Source organism: Aythya marila (genome assembly GCF_965140915.1).
Source record: "Aythya marila genome assembly, chromosome: 3".
NCBI lineage: Eukaryota > Metazoa > Chordata > Aves > Anseriformes > Anatidae > Aythya > Aythya marila.
In genome coordinates, this window is record NC_139044.1 from 26046317 (window position 1) to 26071052 (window position 24736).

General features: G+C 33.3%; 1 protein-coding gene across 13 annotated transcripts in view; it reads left to right on the forward strand.

The window, feature by feature from the left end:
• Positions 1-24736, forward strand: part of RYR2 (ryanodine receptor 2) — a 413797-nt gene that overhangs the window by 359777 nt on the left and 29284 nt on the right. For all 13 annotated transcript variants that reach the window (XR_014317119.1, XR_014317120.1, XM_082756062.1 and 10 more), the window contains 6 exons: positions 8599-8698; positions 9399-9478; positions 11518-11594; positions 12853-12926; positions 22778-22858; positions 23530-23618. Coding sequence is in view for 11 of the 13 variants with exons in the window: in XM_082756062.1 (XP_082612188.1) it covers positions 8599-8698; positions 9399-9478; positions 11518-11594; positions 12853-12926; positions 22778-22858; positions 23530-23618 (501 nt within the window). In the remaining 2 variants the exon portion in view is untranslated. The remainder of the gene's footprint in view (positions 1-8598; positions 8699-9398; positions 9479-11517; positions 11595-12852; positions 12927-22777; positions 22859-23529; positions 23619-24736) is intronic.

Sequence of the window (24736 nt, forward strand, 5' to 3'; positions counted from 1 at the left end):
AGGTATCTCTATTGAAAAGATTGAGATGGTTTTAGTTTTGGGTTTTCTGGCACTTACTAGCATCCAACTTATGAAATAAAGATGTTCCCATACAACTGCAGGAGAAGATATACTTCAGGATCAGCTTCACTCTTACTACTTCAAAAGTTAGATCAGTTCTTACCCCACCTTCATACTATAAAATCATTATCCTAGAAGATGAGATTTGCAAAGAATTGCTTAAAAGGTGGTATAATTGACACAAACACAAAATACATTCTATAAACCCCCCAAATCAAGTATGTAATCAAGCTAATATTATACTATCTTCTTTGTTTCTTCCCTTAAGCTATTCAAATGCTGCTTGTCTATCACTCTGCCTAGCTGGTTACCATGTACTAACCGCTATATGCTCCATAAAAATTGTTCTGTTTTGCTGACTGAGAAGTGTTTTCAAAGAGTAAAAGACAACAATAAATAATCATTGCTTCCTTTGTGCATGACAGGGAACAGTTGTAAAGATGTGACTGCATATACCAGGGGTGTGTGTGCTTTTGTGTGTTCTGACTGTTTATCTCGAAGTACAATGATGAAGGCAATTCTCTTTTATTCCATGCTCTGTATGCATGTAAAAAGACTGACTGTTCACTCTGAATGGAAACAAAACTCTATGGCTCCTCTAGGCTTTAAGAATGTGTGATGTTTGAAGTCCTGAATCCTTTCACAAACAGAACAATTGAGACCTTTGGGCAAGCTTAGAATGTGATAACGATGATGAGTGCATTTGATCTGCAATTTTCATGTTCAGTCTTCATGCAGTGTAATCTCATTTTTGCATGAATAATCTCTTTCAGGTTCACTATGTGGGCAGTAGGGAGGTCACAGTATAAACCCACAGTAAAGTTGTCTGCACATTACCATGTGTCTGTCTGCATTTGACTGCTAGTATTTGCTTTGAATTATGGTTATCTTTGCTCCTTGTTCTTTGTCTTTAAGTTAACTTTCTATCCCATTTAACAGTTATTCAATGGACTCTCTGTAGAATGGATGTCAGTGTCCCTCTTGATTATATCTGATAGGAAATTCTTTCCAATCAAAGTGTTTCGCTAGCTGAATGTAAATTGGTTTCTGCATTTGAGTCACCAATTCTACTGGTTTGCTGCATACTAATATGTTATAAACATGTGACTCAAAAAAAAAAAAACAAAAAAAAACCAACAACAAACCACAAAAACAAACCTAGCTCATCTATTAAAAGTTGAGTAGTTAAATCTGTGAAAAAAAATAAAGAGCTTCCTTTGACAATTATCATCCTCCCTAGTACTGGTAACAATTTTGTTTAGAACTTTTTATTGATTAATTGTTTTTTTTTTAAAGGATACATGACAAGTGACGTGCTGTCACTAATCTGAGGCCCAGAAATACTTCCAAGTTTCAATACTTACAAATAATGAAAGCTCTTAATTGAGGATCTAGCCCATCAGAGGTGGTCATTATTGCCTTTAACTGTCACAAAGCCTGCATAAATGGAGTGTATTTACACTGTGTATTTACAGTGATTATTTCTTTTCAAGAGTGATATGAAATAAGGTCAGACACCATGATCAATTCTTAGAAATTAAACATTCCAATCCAGTGTATAAAAATGTTTCTCTTTATTTTTTCCTACCCATAAGGCCTAATGAAATGAATACAACTTTTCATTTATTACTTTAATACTTCCAATATCTTTATGAGCAAAGTTTGTCAAAACCCAGCCTCTGAGGAGCTGCAAAAAGATGCCCATCTCTGCCAAAAGGGATAGAAATAAAATGTGAAGTGAAATAAAATGTTGGTTTTAAGTACTTAAGAATTGCACCCTGATTTCGGAAACTGACTTCAATAAAGATCATCCACAAAAACTATTCTAATAATGAAAGAGTAGTGTTTACTTACAAACTGTACATTCATAATCTATTTCTGATTTTTTTTTTTTTGGTATGCATTTCTTCTGAGAATACATTTGCGAACCTTTAACTAATGAGTTCAAATTTAGATCTGTATTAAGAGCTACATTAAATCTCCCTTTAACCGTAGGCAGGGAACTGTGAATAAGTTTATACCTTTATGCTGCAAGACATTTCCTTGAAGACTGAACATGCTTCTCTGGTGGAGAATTGTTTCTTTACTGATTTTCTTAATAGGTAAAGGAGCCATTATGCTGAAACTTGCTGATGTCTAACAAAGCTATTTTTCTTTTGTAACTGGTGGTTGGAACACCTCAAATGAATCTTTAGTTTGACTTCTTGTTAGAGACTGTCTTTATAGGTAAGGTACAAAAAGGTACATAGGAAAGGTACAAAATGAAAATACTCATTCTGTGATTGCCCATAATTTCACTTAAATTTTGGATGCTAGTTAGTGCAGGTCTCTTGAAGCCAGTGTCCAGAGTTATGAGACTCTGTGGTACCACATAGGTGAAATAGATAAAATCAGAAGTATGAAATTTTGTCCAGTAATATTTGATAGCACAGGTAGTTGCTACTGTTTAAAATATTTAGTAGCATTTAATAGCAATTGAGTTTAGCACATCCAAATGGTGTGTGTTAATATCAAAATTACAGGTGAAATTGATATCTGAAAATGCTTCCAACACTGTTGTCCAATAGACAATTACGCAGTAGTTAAATAGAAATCCATTTAGAATTTTTCTTTGGACAAGACAGCTAGACAGCTAGAATGAAGTTTTGTAAAATGTAAGTAGAGACCCTGCAGGGCGATTTAGAAGATCTGTCCATAGCCTTTCCACTGATGAAGATGTCAGCATGTGTCTAATGCCTTCTTTTCTGTTAATCTTGTGGTAGCATTTGGACACTTCTATGCTCTCTGAGCTGTTTATGTATTGCCTTACTGAGTGGTGTCCTTAGAAAGTTCCAATAAAACCTTGAAATTCAGAGTATTTTTAAGCTAAAATTTTAATTTTAATTCAGAGTATTTTAAAGCTCTTTCCATCAGCTGGGGGACCAGAGGCTTTTTAAAGCATGTCCTGAACAAAAGAGTTTTGCACCCTGGCTGAGGCCTGTTGCCCAGCTGCACTGCGGATTACTGAAGGAATGCTCTTCAGATGGTTTCCCTTCAGCCCGACAGACAAGGGAATTGCTATAGCAAGGGTGAATAGCTTTCCTGCCTTATACTTCAAAACACAAATGGATTTACACACAATGTCACTAGTTCTATAAATTGCGGTTATACTGTCCACAACTACAGGATAAGTTATTTGTACATCTACTGCAAAAGCACAAACACGTGGTTAAGTAAGATATGATCGAATTTTACATGTTGCTGTAAAAGGGTAGATTTCTTGTGCTCTTTCGTAGGTGATTATGTTGTTGATATTGTGCTATTTGTTATTTCAGGACCTTCTTTCTCTTGTTTTCTTGCTGTGTTCCCTCCTTAACACCTACCATTCCCATCAATCACATTTGTTTTGTTTTGTTTGTTTTCCTCAGAGATTATACGCAGAAAAGAATTTCTTTCATCCAGTTAGAGAATTTGTGGTGTCCACCACTAGACAGTAAACCCTTCCCCTGTCATTTGCTCCTACTTGTTTGCAGTGTTTGGATTCTCCACCATCTCATTTATAGGATCGCTGAATTTGGGTCAGAGCAGTTAATACATTCTTTGTTATAAGGTCGGCTATTTCTCAGTTTCTGGCCTATTGGCTGTTTTGGGGTATATGAATAACATCACCTCCAATTTATTACAGGGAGTATATTGCAAAAGTCTTCAAGGGAATCTCTTTTCTGCAAAGTGGATAATACACCCATGATTTTCTCAGGGTTTCAGTTTGGGAGCACACAAATAAATGATTAGTTAAGGCTGTTTGTTAAGGTCTTTCATGATATCCTATGGCCGCTTTCCATCTTCTGTGTTTATCAGCATCTCTACCCACTACATAGTTTCAGCTGCTTATTACCAGCATTAGCATGGTGTGTTTCAAGAGCACTCCCTGGCATTTATCTGCCCTGCCTTTCTACTCCTTCTGACACTTGTTACTTCAGTGCTGTAGCGCTGGTTGACATCCATAAAGGCCTTTTGCAGTCTTGGGGTGAAAGAGTGATGTGCTTTGAAGAACAAATACATTAGAGTGATTAAGTGATCATTTATAACATTGAGGTTCTTCAGATTCTTTGATTATTTTTGATGCAGTAATTAAATAATGATCTTGCCAAATCATTGTTCTATGTAAGATATTCTGCTCCAGCTAATGAACTCAATTGAAGTCATAGGAGAATCTTCTAAATATTCCATTAATTTTTATTAAAAATAATCATAGCGATAGTTAAACATCTATTTCACCTATTCCAAATATGTCAACTTTGTTGTGCAACTTTAAACAAAGAAAGGGTGACACAGTTTAAAATGCGTAGTTTCTTAGTTATGCTTTATGTTAACATAGAAAAAAATGAAAACTGAGAACGCCTAGATTTGAAAATCCCCAAATACAATATTTTTCCTTTTATAGATTCGTAACATTGTCAATTCCTATCTACTTGAATAGGAGTGAGTAGGTTGAGTGATCTCCATATCAGTATGGCAAGAATATGGCGTCAGTAAAGTATGAAACAAATGTTACTTGAGAAAAAGATATAATTGAATGACAGTGTAAACATAGTGACATCAGTAAAGATATTGCTGCAAGCTGAAATGGAGATATTTTAACCAAAATGAAATGTGTAGTGAAGGTTTGTTTTCAGGATATCTTTATTACTGTGCATTTGTAGCTCAGATTTAATGCTATTTTAACACAGAGTAGTGTTTTATTTAGTACAGTATATTTTCAGGTTGGCTGGTTATTTTATCTTACTCTCTCTGTCTCTCTCTCTCTCTCTCTTTTTTTTTATAACCATGTATCCAATAAACAAAATACATATCTAATGTAACACTAAAGTTTTGAATATAGATTGTTCACAAGGTGGGAAATGTGAACTATTATGTTGATAAAAACAATCCTTGTGACCATATGGATTCTTGTGCTGACTATAGATATGGAGTAAGATAGTTATGTCATAAAAGCTAATGATATAGCAATCTTTTCCTCTCCCAAGCAATTGTTACTGGGAGACTCAACAGAACACTAATACTTCTTTCTCTGGATATTAGTGTGAATACAAGAAATAACGTTTATGAATAATTGGTATCATTCTTATGTCTTTTCGTCTTTTCAGCTGTTATACTGTGAAGCCTATGATAGCTTTTTGCTATCTTGTCTGCAATTTGTTAAAGATTTGAATAAGATGCCTTTTTCCTCTTCAGTTATCTTTTTTTTTCCCGAGTACCAGTTAGATGAATATTATTTCCTTTCCTCTCATCTCACCTCATTACAAAATCACACGCTAATACCCAAGAAAGATGTTTGTTATCAAATTAAAACAGCTCTTTTGGCATATGTTTTACCTACCTACATTTTATTTTTAGCATCATTTGCTTAGCACCAACAGTGATGAAGATGAATGGAAGGAGTATTTTTGAATTTATGAAGTGATTGAGTTAAGATAAAGAAGATAGAAGCATATGTTTACTTAGTAATGTTTAATAAATACCCTACTACAGGAAGTCTACCAGTGTCTTGTGAAATATTATTGCATTCAAAATGTAGTTTTGAGGAAATTCAGAAACTGCTTACAGGCTGTCACTCACTGCATGTTTTTAAGAATGTGGTAGTTAATTCATGAACCTTTTTATCATTTTTATTGATGATGTTTAGACAGCACTTTCAAACATTTCTATTTAATTATATTTTGGTAGTATTATCAAATGATAGAAAGTTTATATATGTCTGGTATTGAGGCACATCAGTATTCCTTGACTATGGAAAAATACGTAGAAGAAGAAGGCAGAGCAGGTAGCAGAGAAATGGCTTTAGAATAGCAAAGAACACTTTCATTATAAAATTCACTTTTAAGATTAACTATAATTATTCTGTTTGCTAATAATTTAGTAAATTCTACATTTTCCTATTACCTTATTCATATATTTAATCATCTGTACTTAAAAAAATTCCGTTGCTTTTACCAAACTTCTGTTTTTAGCCTATGGCTGTTTGCTATTATATATATATATATATATATAAGCATATATACATGTGTATATGTAGAAAATACTTGAGTTTCTGCTTTCAGAGCATGATGAAAAGATTTCATCATAGCAGCTTGCTGGAGAAAATCTGTAATGTAGGAATATTTGTAAATATATTTCTAAATGGTCAGCTTTTCCCCAAAAGCACTGAAGAAACAATAGATTTGGTTTTATTATTTGTTTTATTTATTTATTTATTTATGTTGAATTACTTAAAATGTTTCAGTTCATATGAAACATTTTTTACTTCCTGTTGTGATAGTTTTATGAAGTCAAGTCACTGGCTAATTATTTTGACATAGCTTCTTGAAATTAACTGGCGAGTACAATAAAGTGCAGAAAACCAACCTGTTGTCACAGGTAACCATTAGCAGTAAGCACACCTTAACAGAAATAAGGATACCTTGATCAGCTAGCAGCTCTAATAATTTAGCATACTTTCTCTGTTATGGGTGATCCACTAATCATCGGTAGTGCCATGTAGCAGGATTCATACTGTTCTGCTTTCCAAGCCAGCCTAACATGTATATGTGTTGCATAGAGAAGGCAACAGAGAGGAAGCATTGTCAAGCTGAAGAAAGCAACATGCTCTTTGGGAGTTATCACCAAAGGAATGATTGCTTTCAGAAGAAATGTATGTGGGTTTTTGTTTTGGTTTGGTCTATGTTGCTACTAGTTACATAGACAGCTAGATTTCTCACGGAAAATGTCACTCTTCTGACTTTAACCCATTGGCAACACCTGTTTCTTCTGTTCTTCTGTAGTACCATTACCAGAATTGTGCATACCAACTTTGTTAGTCTGTAGATTATGCAGCTACATCCTTGCTATAAGCATTCTTAAGAACTTATCAAAAATGTTGTATAATTAAATTAGTATAGGTCTTGGTAGGTTTGTGAATAACAGATCTTACAATGAAAGACACCTTGAAAGATCATTGGGTCTAAAACAAAAAAGTAACTACTGGTAGGAAATAGTTTTAAATGATAAACATTGATCAACTTTCAGTGGCATCTGAAGCAAATGAACATATTTTATTGTAGGTATATGAAACCTGTGATGTCACAACTTTATGGTGGTGTGTGTGTGTGTGTGTGTGCGCGCACGCGCATACGTGTGTATGTCTGTTTTGTTTTTGTTGAACTCCCAGGAAGAGGTTTAAACATGAAGGCAAAACTTTCAAACCTTAGCATGGCTAAATATAAAGCAAAGCTGCCATTTTTTTTTCTTTTCCTTTTTTATGCCTCCATCTAGATTTGTCACATTATTTAAGGAAAAAAGAAAGATACAATTTAACCACAGGAGAGCTAATAGTGTGAAAAAAAAAACCCTGATGAATTTTGTTTCCGCAGCACGATATTATCAAAGATTTAAGAAACAAATTTGCCAGCCTCGGCGAGAACTCTCTGGTAACAGCATAAATGTCTGTGTTGGTTTGCTTTTCAGTTAAAGGTTTCTTTTTCATTCATTTGAACACACATTTCTCTTTTTCTCTTTTTCCCCTCTTTATTTTCTCTTTATTATTCATACCCTCTATTTAGCAAGCCTTCATTTTTTAAACCTCTTCCATCTTCCAATGTCTTTTTTCTGTAATTTGGATGGAAAGTTTATGGCAGCAAAGCTGTCATTCTGGCTACTTCTGCTGCAGCTGTTCCTGCTTTTAGGTCATACATGTTTTGGGCGTTGTGTTTATGGACATGATACTGATCGTGTCATGTTCCTTTTGAGTAAGCTTTTTACCACGCCATCTGATGGATTCACTGTCATAGGGCTCTATGCAACTTCCATTTTTCAACTTATACTGCTTAGTCACCCTCAATTCTCCAGCAAACTTGGATTAATTTTGTGAAAGTTCAAACATATCTGGAATTAACTGTGCCTTTATGTTTGCTCTTAACGCTCTTCTTTATTTTTTTCAGTAGTAGTTTAAATTATAAAAAATAAACTTCACCATTGCTCAAGCAGTGCCATGCAGTATTGTTTGTTGCCGCTAGAGAATGCAAAATATAAAAGCACAGTGCATTCTATCAAATATTCGTTCGGTAGTGTGGGCAATTTGTATTGTAATAAAGAGTTTTGAAAAAAAATTGAGATGCTTCTGTTAGTCTGGTATTCAGCAACAACTTGCAAGTCAAGAGCCACATACTGAGCAGTATGAAGTTACGGTCACGCTATAGAAGATTATTAAGAGTGTGAACTGTTGCACAAAAGTGCAAGTTTGGTATATGGAGTATATATATAATGAACATGGACTTTGAACTAACCTAATAATTTACAATTGAAATAACTCTTTTCAGATAAACTACTAAAAGCACATTAAAGAAAAATATGAAGGGGAAGAATATTACATGAACATGTTAAATATCTGTTCAGTAGCATTGTCTGTATTAAATTGGTCCACGATGTTGCCATAGAGCCCATATACTAAGAGAAAACCAAAAACCTTTGGAGAATTGATAGTAACTGAAGTCCTCATCTTAAATGACTGGAATTTTTGTTCAGGAAAAAGAAATGGAAAAGCAAAAACTTCTGTATCAGCAAGCCAGACTGCATGACCGAGGTGCTGCTGAGATGGTTCTTCAGACAATCAGTGCTAGTAAAGGTAATATCCTGTTGTGTAGATCACACGCTAAAGCTAATTTCTTACTATCTTTGAAATTATTGCAATTCTTATTGTGCAAAATCTACAAATGTTTGACAGTAATGCTTGCTTTCAAAATGCGTGCAAAGTTTCAAAAATTATTGGCAGCTCATTCAGAGTAATAATAAAGTTTAAATGATGCTTTGTCCCTTAGATGACATCTTCCTCTAAAATTTGCTGCTTCCATTGTCTCTTCTATGCTTTATTTCTACAGTAGCAATTTAAAAGCTTCCTGTTAGCCAACTTCAGATAATGTAGCTAAATGCTTTAGATTGTTATTTTCATATGAAATAGGAGATAATTGTCTAGACTGGCATGCAGAGGAAATACATTGTTATATGTGAAGGCTAACTTAAAATTGTGCACTCAGCCTTAAATCCAGAGTTAGATGATCTTATGAATGAAACAGCATTTGTATTATGATCACTTATTCCTTCTTGTCTTACGTTTTGTGTGCAGTGTATACGTTAGTTACACTACGTCACAGGCACTCATAAAGATATTAACTCAAGCTAGATATCATGAAAGAAAAATAGTATGTTTTACATGAGAAACAGGAAGGTCTCTCCTGATAAATTTCCATTTAAGTGATTGCATGGATAAGTTAATAGAACATTCTTATATTAAAGTATGATCTAAAAGTATTTTTAATTATTTTAAGGTGAGATGGGGCCAATGGTTGCAGCTACCCTAAAGCTAGGGATTGCCATCTTAAATGGAGGAAATTCTACTGTTCAACAGGTAAAGTACTCATCTATTTTTTACCCATTCTAGTTACTATACAACTTTATACCATGGTCCTTATTACTGTAATGAATTATGTAGTAAGTCTCAAGTTCTATTTATACTCATAATCTTATCATCAGAAGAAAGTTCACAAAATACTTTGTTTTCTAGGGATATACTTTTTATCTGTACACATATTTAATCTACAGAACACAAGGCTAAAAGAAATGTTTTGCACCTCAGCTGGAAGGGTGAAACTGTATGTCAAATTGTTAACTCCTGTTCTATGAGAGAAAATAATTTCTGGGTAGATTGGCATTGTCCTGTAGCCAGTAGAGTAAAATTGATGGCCCCAGTTTTCATCAAGACATTTTTACACAACATAAATCCTTGGCTTATGCCATAGGCAGTTTTGGTGATAAAAGCTTAAATGCTTTTATATATATATGGTGATAAAAACTTAAACGTGATTTGCAAAATTAAAGTAATTAAATGTGGTAAACAGAGTACAATTCTGGTATTCTGACAACATTCTGTACTGATGAAGGGAAGTGCCTCGTACAGACTACATTCAGCATTTTGTACTAGTTGAAGATTCCTGAAATGAAAGGTTTCAGAGCTGCCATTACTACATTGCTGTAGGGTGGTTTGAAGGAATACAGACAACTGGGAATAGATGAGGTCCTCTGTTAAGCAACCATGAAGCATTTGAGTGCAGCTGAAAATAATATTATTTTCAGAGGCTATGTTTCCAGGAAGTGACCTGAAAAACCACATATTGTTCAGAAAAGTATCTACTTGAACAGTTCTTTGTGGTGTCATGATATTTAAATGACTTATGAAAAATATGATATTTGTATATAGTTATTTAATATGAATTTGTAATGCAACAATTTATTTTTTTTTTTTTAATGATTTGTCAAACAACTCAGAGAAGAATACAGGAATCAATTACTAGGTTGCAATAATACTAATTCCAGTAGTCTAAGTTACATCTTTGTAACATAAAAGCATCAAATAATTCAGCTAGAATTCCTGTTTTACAGTTGCCTCATTTCTGTACCTTTTCTCTGATGTTTTCCTCACCTTTCCAATTTTTCTTTGGGGCCTAAGATGAACTCCTCAGTCTTCCTTGGGATGAGTAGTGTGGGGAGAGGAAGATGTGTGGAAGTGGTTTTGAAAATTCATCATCATTTGGAGTTCTATGCTGCAATCAGTATGCCATTGATCGTGCTGGGCGTTCCTCTTCTATCATCTTAAGGGTTATGATGATACATTGTCTGCTTTTGTACTTTTTTCTTTTTGGAGGTTATCTATTACCTATTTTTCCCATTCTCTTTGTTTTTTTTTTTTTTTTTTTTTTTTTTGCAAAATTAATTCTACATCATTCTCAAAGTGAATTATTGTAGCATTCCACCTGAGATTGATCACAGATTGATCTTTGACCACTGTGATTTTTTTTTCATATGTGGGACCTATGAAAAAGTATCATCATGTATCTTCATTAAGTTCACTCCACTGAATAACTTCTTGTTATTGCAATCTGTTATCAGATAGGTAATGTACACTGCACTACAGCTAAAACAAATTTTAAAAATACTCCCCTGACTACTAACATGCTATTGTAGCTAAAATAACCCATGACAAGCTGAAGCCATATCAAGTCCAATCTGGTGCTGAAATAGTAGTCAATAGAAATTTGTGGCCAAATATTGGCAAGATCATATTTATATGAAGCACTAAATTCTGCTGACTGTGTTGACTTTAGTTATTATCTTTCCCATGTTTTAGGAAGGAGTATCCAAAATAGATGTCCTTTTCCGTCAAGGACATGAACTTGATGTTCTGTCAAGGCATGAGCTTTAAATATTCTTTTCATTTTTTTATATCTGGAATTTTCTTAGCGACGCTTTATTATGAAACCTGTAAATATTAGAGATATTTCAAAACACCGACTTCACTAGTAATCTAGAATCTATTTAACGTTAAGTAAATTAGAGTAACAAATGCTATAAAGATTAATTCTCTGAGTATATAATCTGTGTTTACTGCAGAAAATGCTTGACTACCTCAAGGATAAGAAAGATGTGGGTTTCTTTCAGAGTCTTGCTGGTCTTATGCAGTCCTGTAGGTAAGAAAATATCTGTCAAAATTCTTTATTTTGTATTTAGGTTTTCTTCCGCAGGACGTATACTTTTGGAAAAAAACTTTGGAAAATTGCTACGTATCTTTTGCAAACAGCACCAGGGCACTGCAATTTGCTAGAGTTTGGGTTGGATAAAGTGATGCTTATGGTATGCAAATCTTCATATAACCAATCTACCTTGGTTATTGGAAATGTTTATGGCATTTGTGTCTACTCTGAGATATGCCAGAAAACAGCTCCAGAGTTAGGAGCATTCTTCAGGACTGAATTTGTAACTCTGGAGGTAATACTGCAGAGAGCAAGTTAATGATCAATGTTAAGTAGTCATAAAGATTTTGGGAAAACACAATTTGTTAGAAGCATTAATAGTATTGCAGAGTACAATGGAAAACCATGATTTAATAAACTGAGGAGGTACTGTGACTTGTTTGTCCATTCATGCTTCTTGACAGTTTATGTTGATCATATGTAAACTCTTTAAATACACTAAGAGTAAAGCATATGTTCATTAATACATTATTTAACCATAAAACTAGACTGAGACTAAAGGCTCAGCCTTCTGTTATGTCAATGGTACTATGCTATATCCTTTCTTCATAACACTGACTTCAGCGAAGTTTCACTTTAAATTCAGCTAGGTTGGAGTTAATCAACATTCATATGACTTTTGTAAACTTTCTTGCTTATGAACAAAAGTTATCCATGGCAAGTTGACATCCTAACCAATGAAAGGCAGAACTATGCAGATTCACAGATAGAAATCTGTAAGGGTACATGTTTTTTATGTCCAGGTAATTCAGCATAGATGTCCCTATGGCATCTTCAGTTTTTCAGAACATGGAGGGAGGAAAACTGAATGGAACTGATAGTGACATAGGTTTTTTAGGGACCTTGCTGCTTGGGATAAAATTGACTATAATATGAAAGCAGTCAATCATGTGGCCTCTTTATAACCCAGAAAATTAGTATTTATATCATAAACACATACGTTCACTTTTTTGATCAATCATAAAGAGCTAAATTCTATTGTCGTTTGCAGGGCAAAAAAGCAGGTTAAGTCTGTAGCACTGAATTTTGTAATCTTGTAGCAGGCAGGTATATTAAGCCACTAAAATGTATCTTCTTGACACTAGTATGATTATAAACTTAAATGAAATCACAAATCTTTCTCTGTCTTTCACAAATTGAAATATTGCACATTTTTCATTAATCACTGCACAAATACAATTTTTTCTCATTGCAGTGTTCTTGACCTAAATGCATTCGAACGTCAGAACAAAGCAGAAGGCCTTGGCATGGTGACCGAAGAGGGATCAGGTAATATCAATTTAACAGAAATAATCTGTGAACTTTTCTACGTTTTGTAGAAGCAAATCTGAAAGAAACCTTTAAATATATATAGAGAGGCTGAAGCTAATTGGCTGACCAAAGCCCATGCTTGTCAGTAGTAAATTACTAGCATGTGTTGAGTTTCAGAAATGTCTCAAAGGAACCTTACCCAACATTCCGGAGAAGTGAAGACCATATTACATGCAAAATTGAAAACAGATTCTAGTTACAAACAGCAGTGTTTATGCATGTAAAACATTTCAGAAGTCCCCAGCTAGATTCAGCATAAAATGAAATTAAAAGCTCCCACCTGATTTCTTAAACTGTCTTGGCTAGAATGAAAGCCAGAAATTTAGTTAAGCAATAAGTTAAATATTAGAGGTCAAGAGAGCTGTATCTGTTGTTTGGAAAAAAAAGTCTGCTGGGAAAGCTGCTGCTTAGAAACACTCTTTTTCTGTTTGTCTGTGGGGAAATATTATTAAAAAAAAACAAAAACAAAAACAAAAACAAACAAACAACAAAAAAAAAAAACACTTCATTTTTGACTTTGAGCCAATGTAGCTTTCTACCTTCTGTGTTGTCAGTTCACTGTCAGTTTCTTTCTTCTGTCTGACAGTAAGTTCTGCGACTCCCTTCCTGTGATTGTCTGGAACTGTTAGGTTCATTCTTACGTGATTGACTGAGCTACCAAAGCACATTTTCTCCACTTACCTTCAATATTTTTTATGGTATATTTTTATGTTTAAATCCTACAGTGACCTAATCTTTTAACATGTTTTTATCTTAAAATCAAGGTAAAAAAGCTTGACTGCGTAATCATCATTGCATTTTGGCACTCATAATTCATACCTGCAACATTGTGTATCCCATCGGCTGTTGTGCCTGTAGCTCTTTTATGTGGCATATTTCTTGATTATTCAACTGCTTGTCTCAAATCAAAACCATGAACTATTACATTTGACTGGATTACTTCAGGGCTGATAATATATGCTGTTTCTCTAAAAGTGCTCCCACAGTTTAAGTTATAAATCAAATCCTGCTAGATTTATGTGAGTAAACAAAATATAGTGAACCCATTTGGATAAATTTTGGTTACATGATTGTGGATTGAACACTGATAAAATTATCTGGCATATAAGATTTTTGCTGTTACTTTGATGTTTTACTGAAAATTATCCTGCACAATGTTTTGCTCTTTTGGACAATACTTCAATTACTAAATATTTAAATCTATTTATAATGCTGAATTTTAGGATGGACTGTCAAGACACAGATTCATTTTTATTTTAACCAGCTGCCTGTATTTCTAGAAAAGCCAGATCTTGAATGCAGATATAAATAATTCTTTGAACACTGCATACTCTACTTATGTTAGAGTATTTTTATGCTTCCTCATTTGAGGGATTTTTTTGTTTTGCTGTTTATTTGATCTTTCTCTTCTAGTATAAAACTAATTTTGCCAAAACCAATACTAAGTATATTTTATGTTTGCTAAAAAAAATTCTCAACTTTTTTTCCTTTTTTTTTTTCCTGTTTCCTTTTCTTTGAACTAAATGTCCTCCCTTCCTCAGTCATCACTCATGAGCGTGGTAATTATTAAAAACAACTGCCTTTTCTTTATTTTTCCTGCTGTTAGCTTTGTGTCAGCACTGTACAGCTCCTGAACACCATTAGATTACTGATAAACTACTGGTTCTTTACTATTATTATTGTAATTGTGTATTCCAAACTTTTTGGTTTTCATGTCAACTCTCCCCACTCTGTTCTTCCTCCTTTTCTCAGGATTTGCACAGTAACTGGCACACTAGATGTAAGAGCAGCAAGCTTTTTTAAACTTTTTTTCCTTTTTTCTTTAGTTTCCTTTTTTTTATTATTTCTTTTTATTTTAGTAAGCCCAGTATTTGCAATGGATGAATGTTTAAAAAAAAAATTACCTATACATACATAGTTTTGTGCTGTACTCCTCCTGTAGTATTTATGTTGTGCATTGAATGTGGCTTTATTGCTGCATTGTTTTGTGCAAACACAGGAAATCAGTGGTGGATCCAGTGAGGATTTGAGGGTGGTTAGTGAGGAGAGAACTTTCCACTGGCTAGGTTTATCTAATGTGTCTGGGAGTTTATACCAGAAAGTGTGGTGCTTCTCTGATTTATAAGAATCAATGTTTACAGGTGGCTCTTCCTTGCTCTGAAAGCTACTTGAGGTACTAAGGTTCCTATACCTCTACAGTACTCTAAAATCCAGAAAGGAAAGTTTTGGTGGAGCAGTTGCCATGAGATGTTGTTATCACTGTGAGAACTGAAAATTTAAAATACAAAATGTGTATACCATTCAGCAGAAACACTTAAACACAGCAGATGGCTTTTCATTAGCCAAATGTTGAGGTGGATTGGTGGGGGATCTGGATTTTTGTTTGTTTTCTCAGTGGAATTTTCATTTATTAGATAACAGAATTCTACCTTTAGATCATGTGTTTTAGTTCTCTTTGTTACAGACAAGCAGCAGCAATATCAAGATACAGTAATCATACTGTGTCAAATATTTCTTGATGCAAAGGGATAATATTTACTAACAGAACCTTTTTATAGATTAATATCCAGTTATTGGAAACTCAAGAAAACAGAACAAAACAAAGCCAAACCAAAAAAGGCTGTACTTTTTCTTGTTAGTGTTACTTTATTCTTGATATTATACTACCTTCAATAATAATAATAATAAATTTTATATTATGAAGCACACCTTTTTCAATTAATTGAAAAGTAGTTTACAGAAGAGTTGGATAGTCACTGGTATTAAGTCCTGATAGCATTATGAAAGCCCAGCCAGTGTGTCTTTTGGGAAACTCTGTGGTGAATAGTTTTCAGGTATCCTAAACTTTATGGGATACATGATATTGTATGTCTGTTTGCAATCCTATGAATAACCTATGAATATGTAAAATACTTCCAAGGAAGCAGCAATGGTAGATATGGAACTGTTTGTTTTTTTTTTTTTCCCATTAATTTTTTTTTAGGGGAGATACTTACTCTAAGAGTAATTAATTACTCCTCTATGAGGATCATTTTATTGATTCCTGAGCAAATGGCACGATGCAAATAAAATGTGCACTGTGGCCTGTTTCTCATGTCATCTGAATTTGATGCAGAAGCATATCAATAAATAACTGTAACTGATTTTACTACCCGGAAGTCTGAAACTGTTCTTGCCAAAAATGAAGAAAAGCTGCTGTTGACACTTGTGAGAGTAAAGTCAACTTTTCATCAAGGGCAGTGCTATACAATAAAGGTTGTTTCTGGTCCCACGTCAACCTTGGCAATAGGCAGAAGGCCATGCACTGAGTCAAGATGGATTTGAGATTTATTGTTCTATTCCAACTGTTTCTTTGTGCTGTCCACATTTTAATCGCCTTTTCCTGATTTTCCTCTGACTGGTACTACCTTCCCTTTCCAAACCCTGGAACCCCCACTGGTAAAAACATTGATGGTTCTTTTGCAAACATGTTTCTTTCTTGTTTTTGTGATGTATTCAATGTTGTTTCTTCTGTACGTATTCTGTTTTGATTGTTCTGTTTCCTTTAAAAAAAAAAAAAAAAAAAAAGAAAAAAAAAACGAATAAAATAGAGGGTTCAAAACAAAAGACACATAGAGATGCTTATTATCTTGTGATGTTTTTTCATTTAACACCCATATTCTGCTATTTCACTGTGGGTCAAAATAATCTTGAAAGTGCAGTGTTTTTCTCTTTTAAAAGATTTGCTTTATTTATCATGTCATGTGAAAAGTTTCTGCTTAGATAATCTTATCTTTGCTAGGCAGAGTTTATATCAGTGCTAGGCAGACTGATATTTTGAATTTTTTTTTAAGACTTCACAAAAGACTTCATAAAGAACACTGTGCATTTTGAGATGGAATTATTTTTCTTCCAAATTTTTCTTCCATATTTATTTCACAATCACGATGAACCTACTTGCTAATATACTTATAGTATAATTATATTATACTTACTATATTACTTATAGTTTGAAACTATCTTCCTTCTACATCATTATGAAAAAGCTTGCAGTAAATGCTGTTTTCAGTGAAATATGGTTAAATACATCAGGATAATTTTGCAGATAGGAAAAGAAGAATGAGGATAGATCCCTGAAGCTCAGCTATAATTCAAGAAAAAAATCCTTCCCCAAAACAGTAATACCCTTCAAATCTTTTAAGTATTGTAATGAAAAGTATTTCTCCACGTTTTTAATTTGAAGAACTTGTAAAATAACTAAACTAGGTAACTCTCTATAAAAGACATACTCATCCCCAATTTTTGGCTTGTATTATGTGGAAAGGTGACCAAGTTTCCAAGTGAAGAAGCCAGCTGATAAAATTAGGAAGATTTTGCATCAAAGTTCTCACTCATTCTGACTTCCAGTTCCATTTTCTGGAAATGCTGTTACTTTACTGTGTTTTGTTTGTTTGTTTGTTTGTTTGTTCATTTGTTTGTTTAAAGAGAACATTTCTCTGCAAACTTAATGTCCCGGTCTTTCACATTGATTGGATTTGTATTGACTGTTCATACTGCTCTTGGAAAACTATGTCTTCAACAGCCTTAATGTTAGTGTATTGGACTATAAAATTTTGAAATTTTAAACTATTTTTAGACTCCCAATTTTAACCAGAATCACAGAAGAAAAAAACTCAGCCGCATTTAACTGATACTGGATTTGAGAGACATCTTTGAGATAATAACATGGAAATAGAAATTTAAAGAGAGAAGTAGATCTTTTTTTGCCCCTTAGCTGACAGTCTTTGTCATGTGCTTTGTCACTTATGGAACTTGTCTCATTGATTTCTTCCCTCAGAGTCCAGGTTTCAGACAGGGAAAAGACATTTAAACAGTAATTGGTAGTTCACTACCATAGTACTAACTGATGGCAAAGATTCCATTTTCTTTAGTGAAGTCATAGTTAACACTGGCAAGATATACATCTTTCCTCAACAGAGTTGTTATTTTATGTAATCAAATGGAGCTTAGGAATTTAAACCTCACTTTTTGTTTTGAATTAAATTCATAATTTAACAGTAATTGTGCAATGATAAAAGATTCAAGAAATTATACTGAGAATGATGATTTAAAAACAATTTGGACTTTTAAGTACAAGCTGGGGAATGTCTAGGTTATAATCTTTTAGATGGGTGTTACAAAATTTAACTATATACCCCACATGTTCTATCTTGTGTTGCATGGTCACACATGTAGAAATAATACAATTTTAACACTTAAACCTACTTTTTAAGCCAGAGTGGGGGGATTTTTTTTGTTTTATTTCTCCACAGCTGAACATCAGTAGTTAGTTTTCAGCTAGTTTTTTCATACACCAGCAGGAAGTTGCTGGTTTACCCAGTAATACTATAAGTAACTGATTTTTTATTAGTAAAGCTCTATTTTTATTTTTTTATTTTTTTAATATTATGTCATTATTTTGTTTCTCCATAAGTTCTCAGAAGGCTTACTTCATTAAAATTTAATTTTAGAATGAAATCTGATCTGATGGTAGTTCTTAAAAGTACTTGTTATTTAACTGACTAAGAGTGGTGTACATGCTTTATAATAAATAGGTAGAATAAGTGTACATATCAGGGCTATTTTCAGCCATTAATAACATGAAATCAATAAATATTTCTTGTCCTTCACTAACATAGTCATGCTTGAGACAGTTTTCTAAGTTCAGTATAATCCACTGTAGGCTACATTGCAGTGGTGTTTTAATCCTTTTTATAACTGTATTTGAATCAGTGTTTGCATTTATAGAAGGCATTTAAGCAGTTTGAATTCAGAGAGATGGTTAAGCATAACTTAGTGAGAAAACAAGTGCTTTTCTTATTTGAATCAGATTCTTGAAAAGTGAAAGGCATGCAGTAGGCAGAATCCAACCCAGTATTGCCAGTGTCTTATAATAAGAATAAATTCAGTTGTTTTACAACGGAGTTATTTGCCTTTTGCTTAGCTGCCATCAAAAAGGAGCCCTCTTCATGAATGAATCATGAATGAATCATGAATGAATCATGAATATATGTGTACATCTCTGTGATATGTAGTGCTAGACAAATATTTCTGAGTAGAAATAGATTTCAGATATTTTCCATTAGGGATATTAGAGATAAATAAACACAAACAAACAACAACCAAAAAAAAGAGAGAATTATTAAACTTGGACACATGCACTTTCAAGGAAAAAGATATATATTTCATTTTTCATTCAATCTTATTTTCATTTCCTCTACAAGACTTCTGTTCCTCCAATACATCACAAACACAAGCTATGAGTTTTGCAAAAAACTACACACATAAATCCTTCATGTGTGTAGCCATACCATTTCCATACAGCATGAGCAATGGCAGCATTTTAACTATTATAACGTATGTCTAAGCAAATAGAGGCCAAAATATACATCATATCAACAGAAGCTAAAGAGCACGGTGTCATGACAACCGACATATCGTATACAGTGTGCATACTCGTGAGTACATTATCTATATAAATGTTTGTTTGTACTGGCATGAATTTGTGTGCACAGCAGCAAAGGTTGTTCTCAGATTTTATAGAAAGAAATGAATCTGCACTTCAGTTCTATAGTTTCCAACAGGACCACCTGTTGTTGTCAAAGTAGCATCTGAAAAATAAAATTCTTGACAATAACATTATTTTTTGTCAGATTTTCTTCAGCTGTAGAAATTAATAACCAGCATTATTTTAAATCTTAGTATGGCCAAGATGTTTGAAATATTTTTTGTGTATATGTTTTGTTTGTTTTGTTTAATTACTATTTAGTTTATATATAAATATTATTTTCAAAATGATTAGGTCTTTCCACTTAATGTGTGATGGTATACTGAACACTATTTGATTTTTGCAGAATTGTCCAATAACTTGCATTCATTTTGTGATTTCTCAGTAGCAGAGCTTAATAAAAGACCTTCCCAAACCCTTCCAATATTAACCCTTCCAACCTTTCTAGTAGGACTTCATTTTATTACATTTTTAAATTCCAGTGATTGTACTAAAAGCCAGAAGATTAGTCTATGATCTGTGTAATAATTTTAATGTGAGACTTGTTTTCCTTGTTCTGAGAAACGTTAATTGATATGATGGCAAGGAAAAGAGAGGTTTTAAAATACAAAACTATAACTTATGCTGTAGTCTATACAAATGGCTTTTACTTAGTGATAACTTGATATGCAAGAAATACATGGTTGGTTCCTTTATGGGCTTGATTTCACAAGCTGTAGTACCTCACAAATTTTCTGTGTGAGTTGTGATTTAAAAGCATTACCATCTAAGTAGTCAAGTTACATGCATTGCATGTGTGATGGTACAGGCGCTACAAAATATTTGGCTTTCTGTAATGCTTGTTTTTGCAAAATATAATTATTCACTTCAATCAACAAAGCATGACACCAAGTGTAACTTTAAGCATGCCAAGAGTTCAGTTACTGTTAGAAAAATATAATATAATCCTGCGGGATATTCTATATTCTGGACTTTGACCAGCAACATACAAAAGTATCTTGCAGGACTGAACCTGCATATCGTTTTGAATAATATACTTTTAAGTGCACAGGCACCTCTTGATTGTATTCTTGGTTGTATTCACTCACATTGTATTTTTGGGCATATATATATGTGTACATTAATCAGTACTGTAAAAAACAGTAATTTCTTTTTCATTCCTAATTAGCTGAAGGTGTTTTCAGTTTTACCTGAATGAAAAAGTATATAAATAGTATTATTTCTGGGATAGAGAAAAAATGTCACAGAATGTAATTTACAACACAAGTCCTACCAGGAATGCCTTGAGGGCACTGGGGTTGTTTAGTGTGGAGAAGAGGAGGCTCCAGGGAGACCTTATTGGTCTACAACTACGTAAAGGGAAGGTGTGGGGAGCTTGGAGTTGGCCTCTTCACACAGGTTAACTAGTGATAGGACTAGAGGGAATGGCCTCAAGTTGAGCCAGGGGAGGTTCAGGTTGGAAATGAGGAGACATTTCTTCTCAGAAACAGTAGTCAGGCATTGGAAGAGGTTGCCCAGGGATGTGGTGGCATCACCATTCCTGGGACCTTTCTGTTTTAAGGAAAGGTTGGACATGGTGCTTAGGGACATGGTTTAGTGGATGACATTGGTAGTAGGATGATGGTTGGACCAGGTGATCTTGGAGGTATTTTCCAACACTGAATTTTATGATTCTATGATAAGTACACATTTGGAATTAGAATTAATGTCCCTATTTTACAATAAGTTGTATTTGCATATTTTTGAGTGATGTGTGTTCTGAGTAACATTACCTGTTGATGGTAACAGGAAAGAGTGCAATTATGTACTTTCAAAATATTTGTACTAGTTTTGAAAATGCTTTTGCTTCCAAGTCCTACCACTGTATTGAAACTTCCAGCTGTGATAATGTAATAGTAATATAATAATTTATAAATATACATTATAATTAGTGATCGATTGATATAGCAATTCTAATAATTCTTAATGTGATTATTATTGACTATAACCTTTTTTAAAGCTTCTTTGTTTTGTTTTGTTTTTAGTTTATATACTCTTCTGGTTTCCTTCTGTTCACGCACTGGAAAATACTGTCTTTATAGACATAAGATTTGGAAGTTCGCGTATCAGTCTAAAATATCTTCCCATTGAAAAAAAAAAATCTTTCAAATTATTCTGCAATCTTGATACATTTTTCTGTCCTATCCTTATGCTTTCTACAAATAACACTTGGCCACATAGTCACAAGATGCATGTTCTCAAAGAAACAAGTTTTTGTAATTTCAATTTTTGTTGCCATATGCACTCTAAATATTTATCCAAAGTCCTAAAATGGAAGTTTCTTTGCTTTTACTAGGTGATCTTTAATTATTTCATACACCTATATTGTTTTCCCATTGTCATTTTATTAGCTGTTCTTTTTTTTTTTTTTCCAACTGTGATTGTTTTCCTCGGTGAATGGTTGTTTGTCATCTTTGCAGTTCAGTGTACAAAGTTAACTGTATGTATTGATATAATTGAAAAAGTGACGTTTTAATAGAGGGCTTTTTAGCATACTCTTTTAAAGTGAAGAATCAAGAATATAATTTGAAGCTTCATACTTCTGGATATTATCTGTCCACAAAAAAAAAAAAAAAAAAAAAAAAAAAGAACTTAAGGGTTTAATTCAGCAAAGCACGTTGGCATATACTCTAGTTCATTATAAGTTTAATGCTTTATTTTGTCAAGGGAGATGAAAGCCCAACATACATTTTGTGTCATCAGTAAGCAGGTGATAAATCCTCAGAAATGTCAGCCTAAAAGATTCTTGAAAATGCAGATAGCTGTAAATATCTTTTTTTTTTTTTTTAGCTATTTATTTTAAAATAAAATATGTTAAAAACTAATAATTTATTTGAGGAATGATTTTCATTACTGTTCAATTAATTCTCTCTCTGTATTTTTAATTACCTTGTTTTGTGATGAATTAGAACCAAATTAATCTAATCCTAACCTTTGTATGTAATGCAGCATTCATGCCCAGCAAAGTTAAAGGAGAATGTAAATTGTGGATTATTTCTAAAATGTTGCCAAGCTCATGCTGCCATATTTATAACTCAAAATTTAAGTTTTATCATTTAATTGTTTTAAATAACATAACTATCTGCCAAGCATGAGTCATATGTGCTTCAGATAGATTGGTGGCTATAAATTTTCTCTCCTTTTCTCTCTTTTTTAAAATTAAATATGGAGATTTTCTGCAGGGGGTGTGGGGTGTTAATTGGCAGCCTGTGATAATCTGTGCTTCCATCTGGCCTTTCTACAGGAGAAAAGGTGATGCAGGATGATGAGTTTACCTGTGATCTCTTCCGCTTTCTTCAACTACTTTGTGAAGGACATAACTCAGGTTTGTGGGCAGGCTTCCAGCTAAGTCAAGGTGGTGGTAACTTAAAGATAACTATAAAGATAAAAGACATTCACTGCTGTAAGTTTGGCAGTGTTTATAAAATTTTATGAAAGATAGTGTAGCTGCTGGACTAGACATGAAAGGAAAATATTTATTTGTAATGAAAATCTCAGGTTGTTTAATCTGTTCCAACATTGTAGAAAAGGTATGGGTTTCCAGAATGATGAGTTTTCAGTCTTGACCTGACTAGGAAAGGTAAACTATATAGGAAAATATATGTGGCTTATGACTTCGAGTCAGTTACTGAGAGGGAAAAAAAAAAAGAAAAAATTGTATTAGTTGTTGGACATATTTCTGACCTTGTAAACAGCAATTGTATAATTAAGAGACTTGATTTCACTGTCACTTAGGAAAATGTATATCATTAAACATAATAATAATACATATTATTAAACATAATCAAATTTTGGGCTTATGGTTTGCTGATGGACTGATGTGATCTCTGCAATAAAATGCAGACGGCATGCTAAAGACATTTTTTTGAAAAAACAAAGTAACAACAAAAAAAATGCATTTATTTAAGCTATACTTTCCTTGGAATTAATTTGCAGGAATCACTTTGTAAGTCTTTAGCACTTAAATGTAAATTGAACTTTTATTTGAATTTTTAGATTTTCAAAATTATCTGAGAACTCAGACTGGTAACAACACAACTGTTAATATTATCATTTCCACTGTGGATTACTTATTGAGAGTTCAGGTAGGTTAACTTCTGTACTAATCAAGTAAATGATGATAATGACTTTCATTTATGCAACATTATACTTTTAGTTTATTTTAATCATAAGTTAGACTGTTCTATGTGGAAACTCTGAGTTTCTTAATTTCTCTGGTATATCCTTCTGGAATAAGTCATTTCCTATCATAAAAGTTCTGTTTACAGCAAGGTTGAACTTCATCTTTATCATAAAATGTTCAGCTTTATCAGACAAGCACATGTATTTGTGATTACATTTATTTTGTTCATTGTAATCCATTTTGTTGAAAAAACAGTCTGTAATTCTCTACTGGTTACAGTTCTTAAAGTGTTGTTATGCTGCCCTATGGGAGTAAAAGTGGCAGAAGTGTAAAAGGCTAATATCAACCACTGTATACAAAAATTCAGTGAAGTCTGTTAACCAACCAGCACAGGCAGAAAGTAGACATGCTAAGGAAGTGCATAAAACTCTAGCCAGTAATTGACTGTGACTACCCTGTGACTGAAAAGTGTTTTCTATTGTTCAGCTTGAGATTCAGACAGCTGTTTTTTCATCCATGTTCTGATTCAGTCTGAACATTGGTCAGCTAGATGCACAGCCATGTGATGGCATGCAGTAAAGTGTAAGAATAGTCTAATCTTTATTTAGCTAGTTAAATTTTCTCTTTAGTCATGTATGTATGGTGTCTAAGAATTCCAATCTATTAAAATCAGTATTCTTTAAGTTGCTGTTGTTACCAATGTTGCTATTTATCCTTACACATTCTGTAGAAGTTGTAGGGACAATACAATTTCTATTCCATTGCTTACTTTGTTGAAACTTTAATAAGGTTTCCTTTGAGGAAGACAGAAAGAAGAATCATGCACACAAAGCAACATTTGTTCCTGCTATTGACTGGGTGTCAAGCAAACAGTATAAAGAGCAGCATGCAGCATTGCCATACTATTGAGACCTGTTCAGAATGCAGAATATGGCAGATACCAACAGATCTAGCTCTCTGTCTGTCTCTCTATATATCTTTTTTTTTTTTTTTAATCTTGATTTTAAGGTATATGGGGGAGGTTTGTGTATTTTTATTTTATTTTATTTTATTTTATTTTATTTTATTTTATTTTATTTT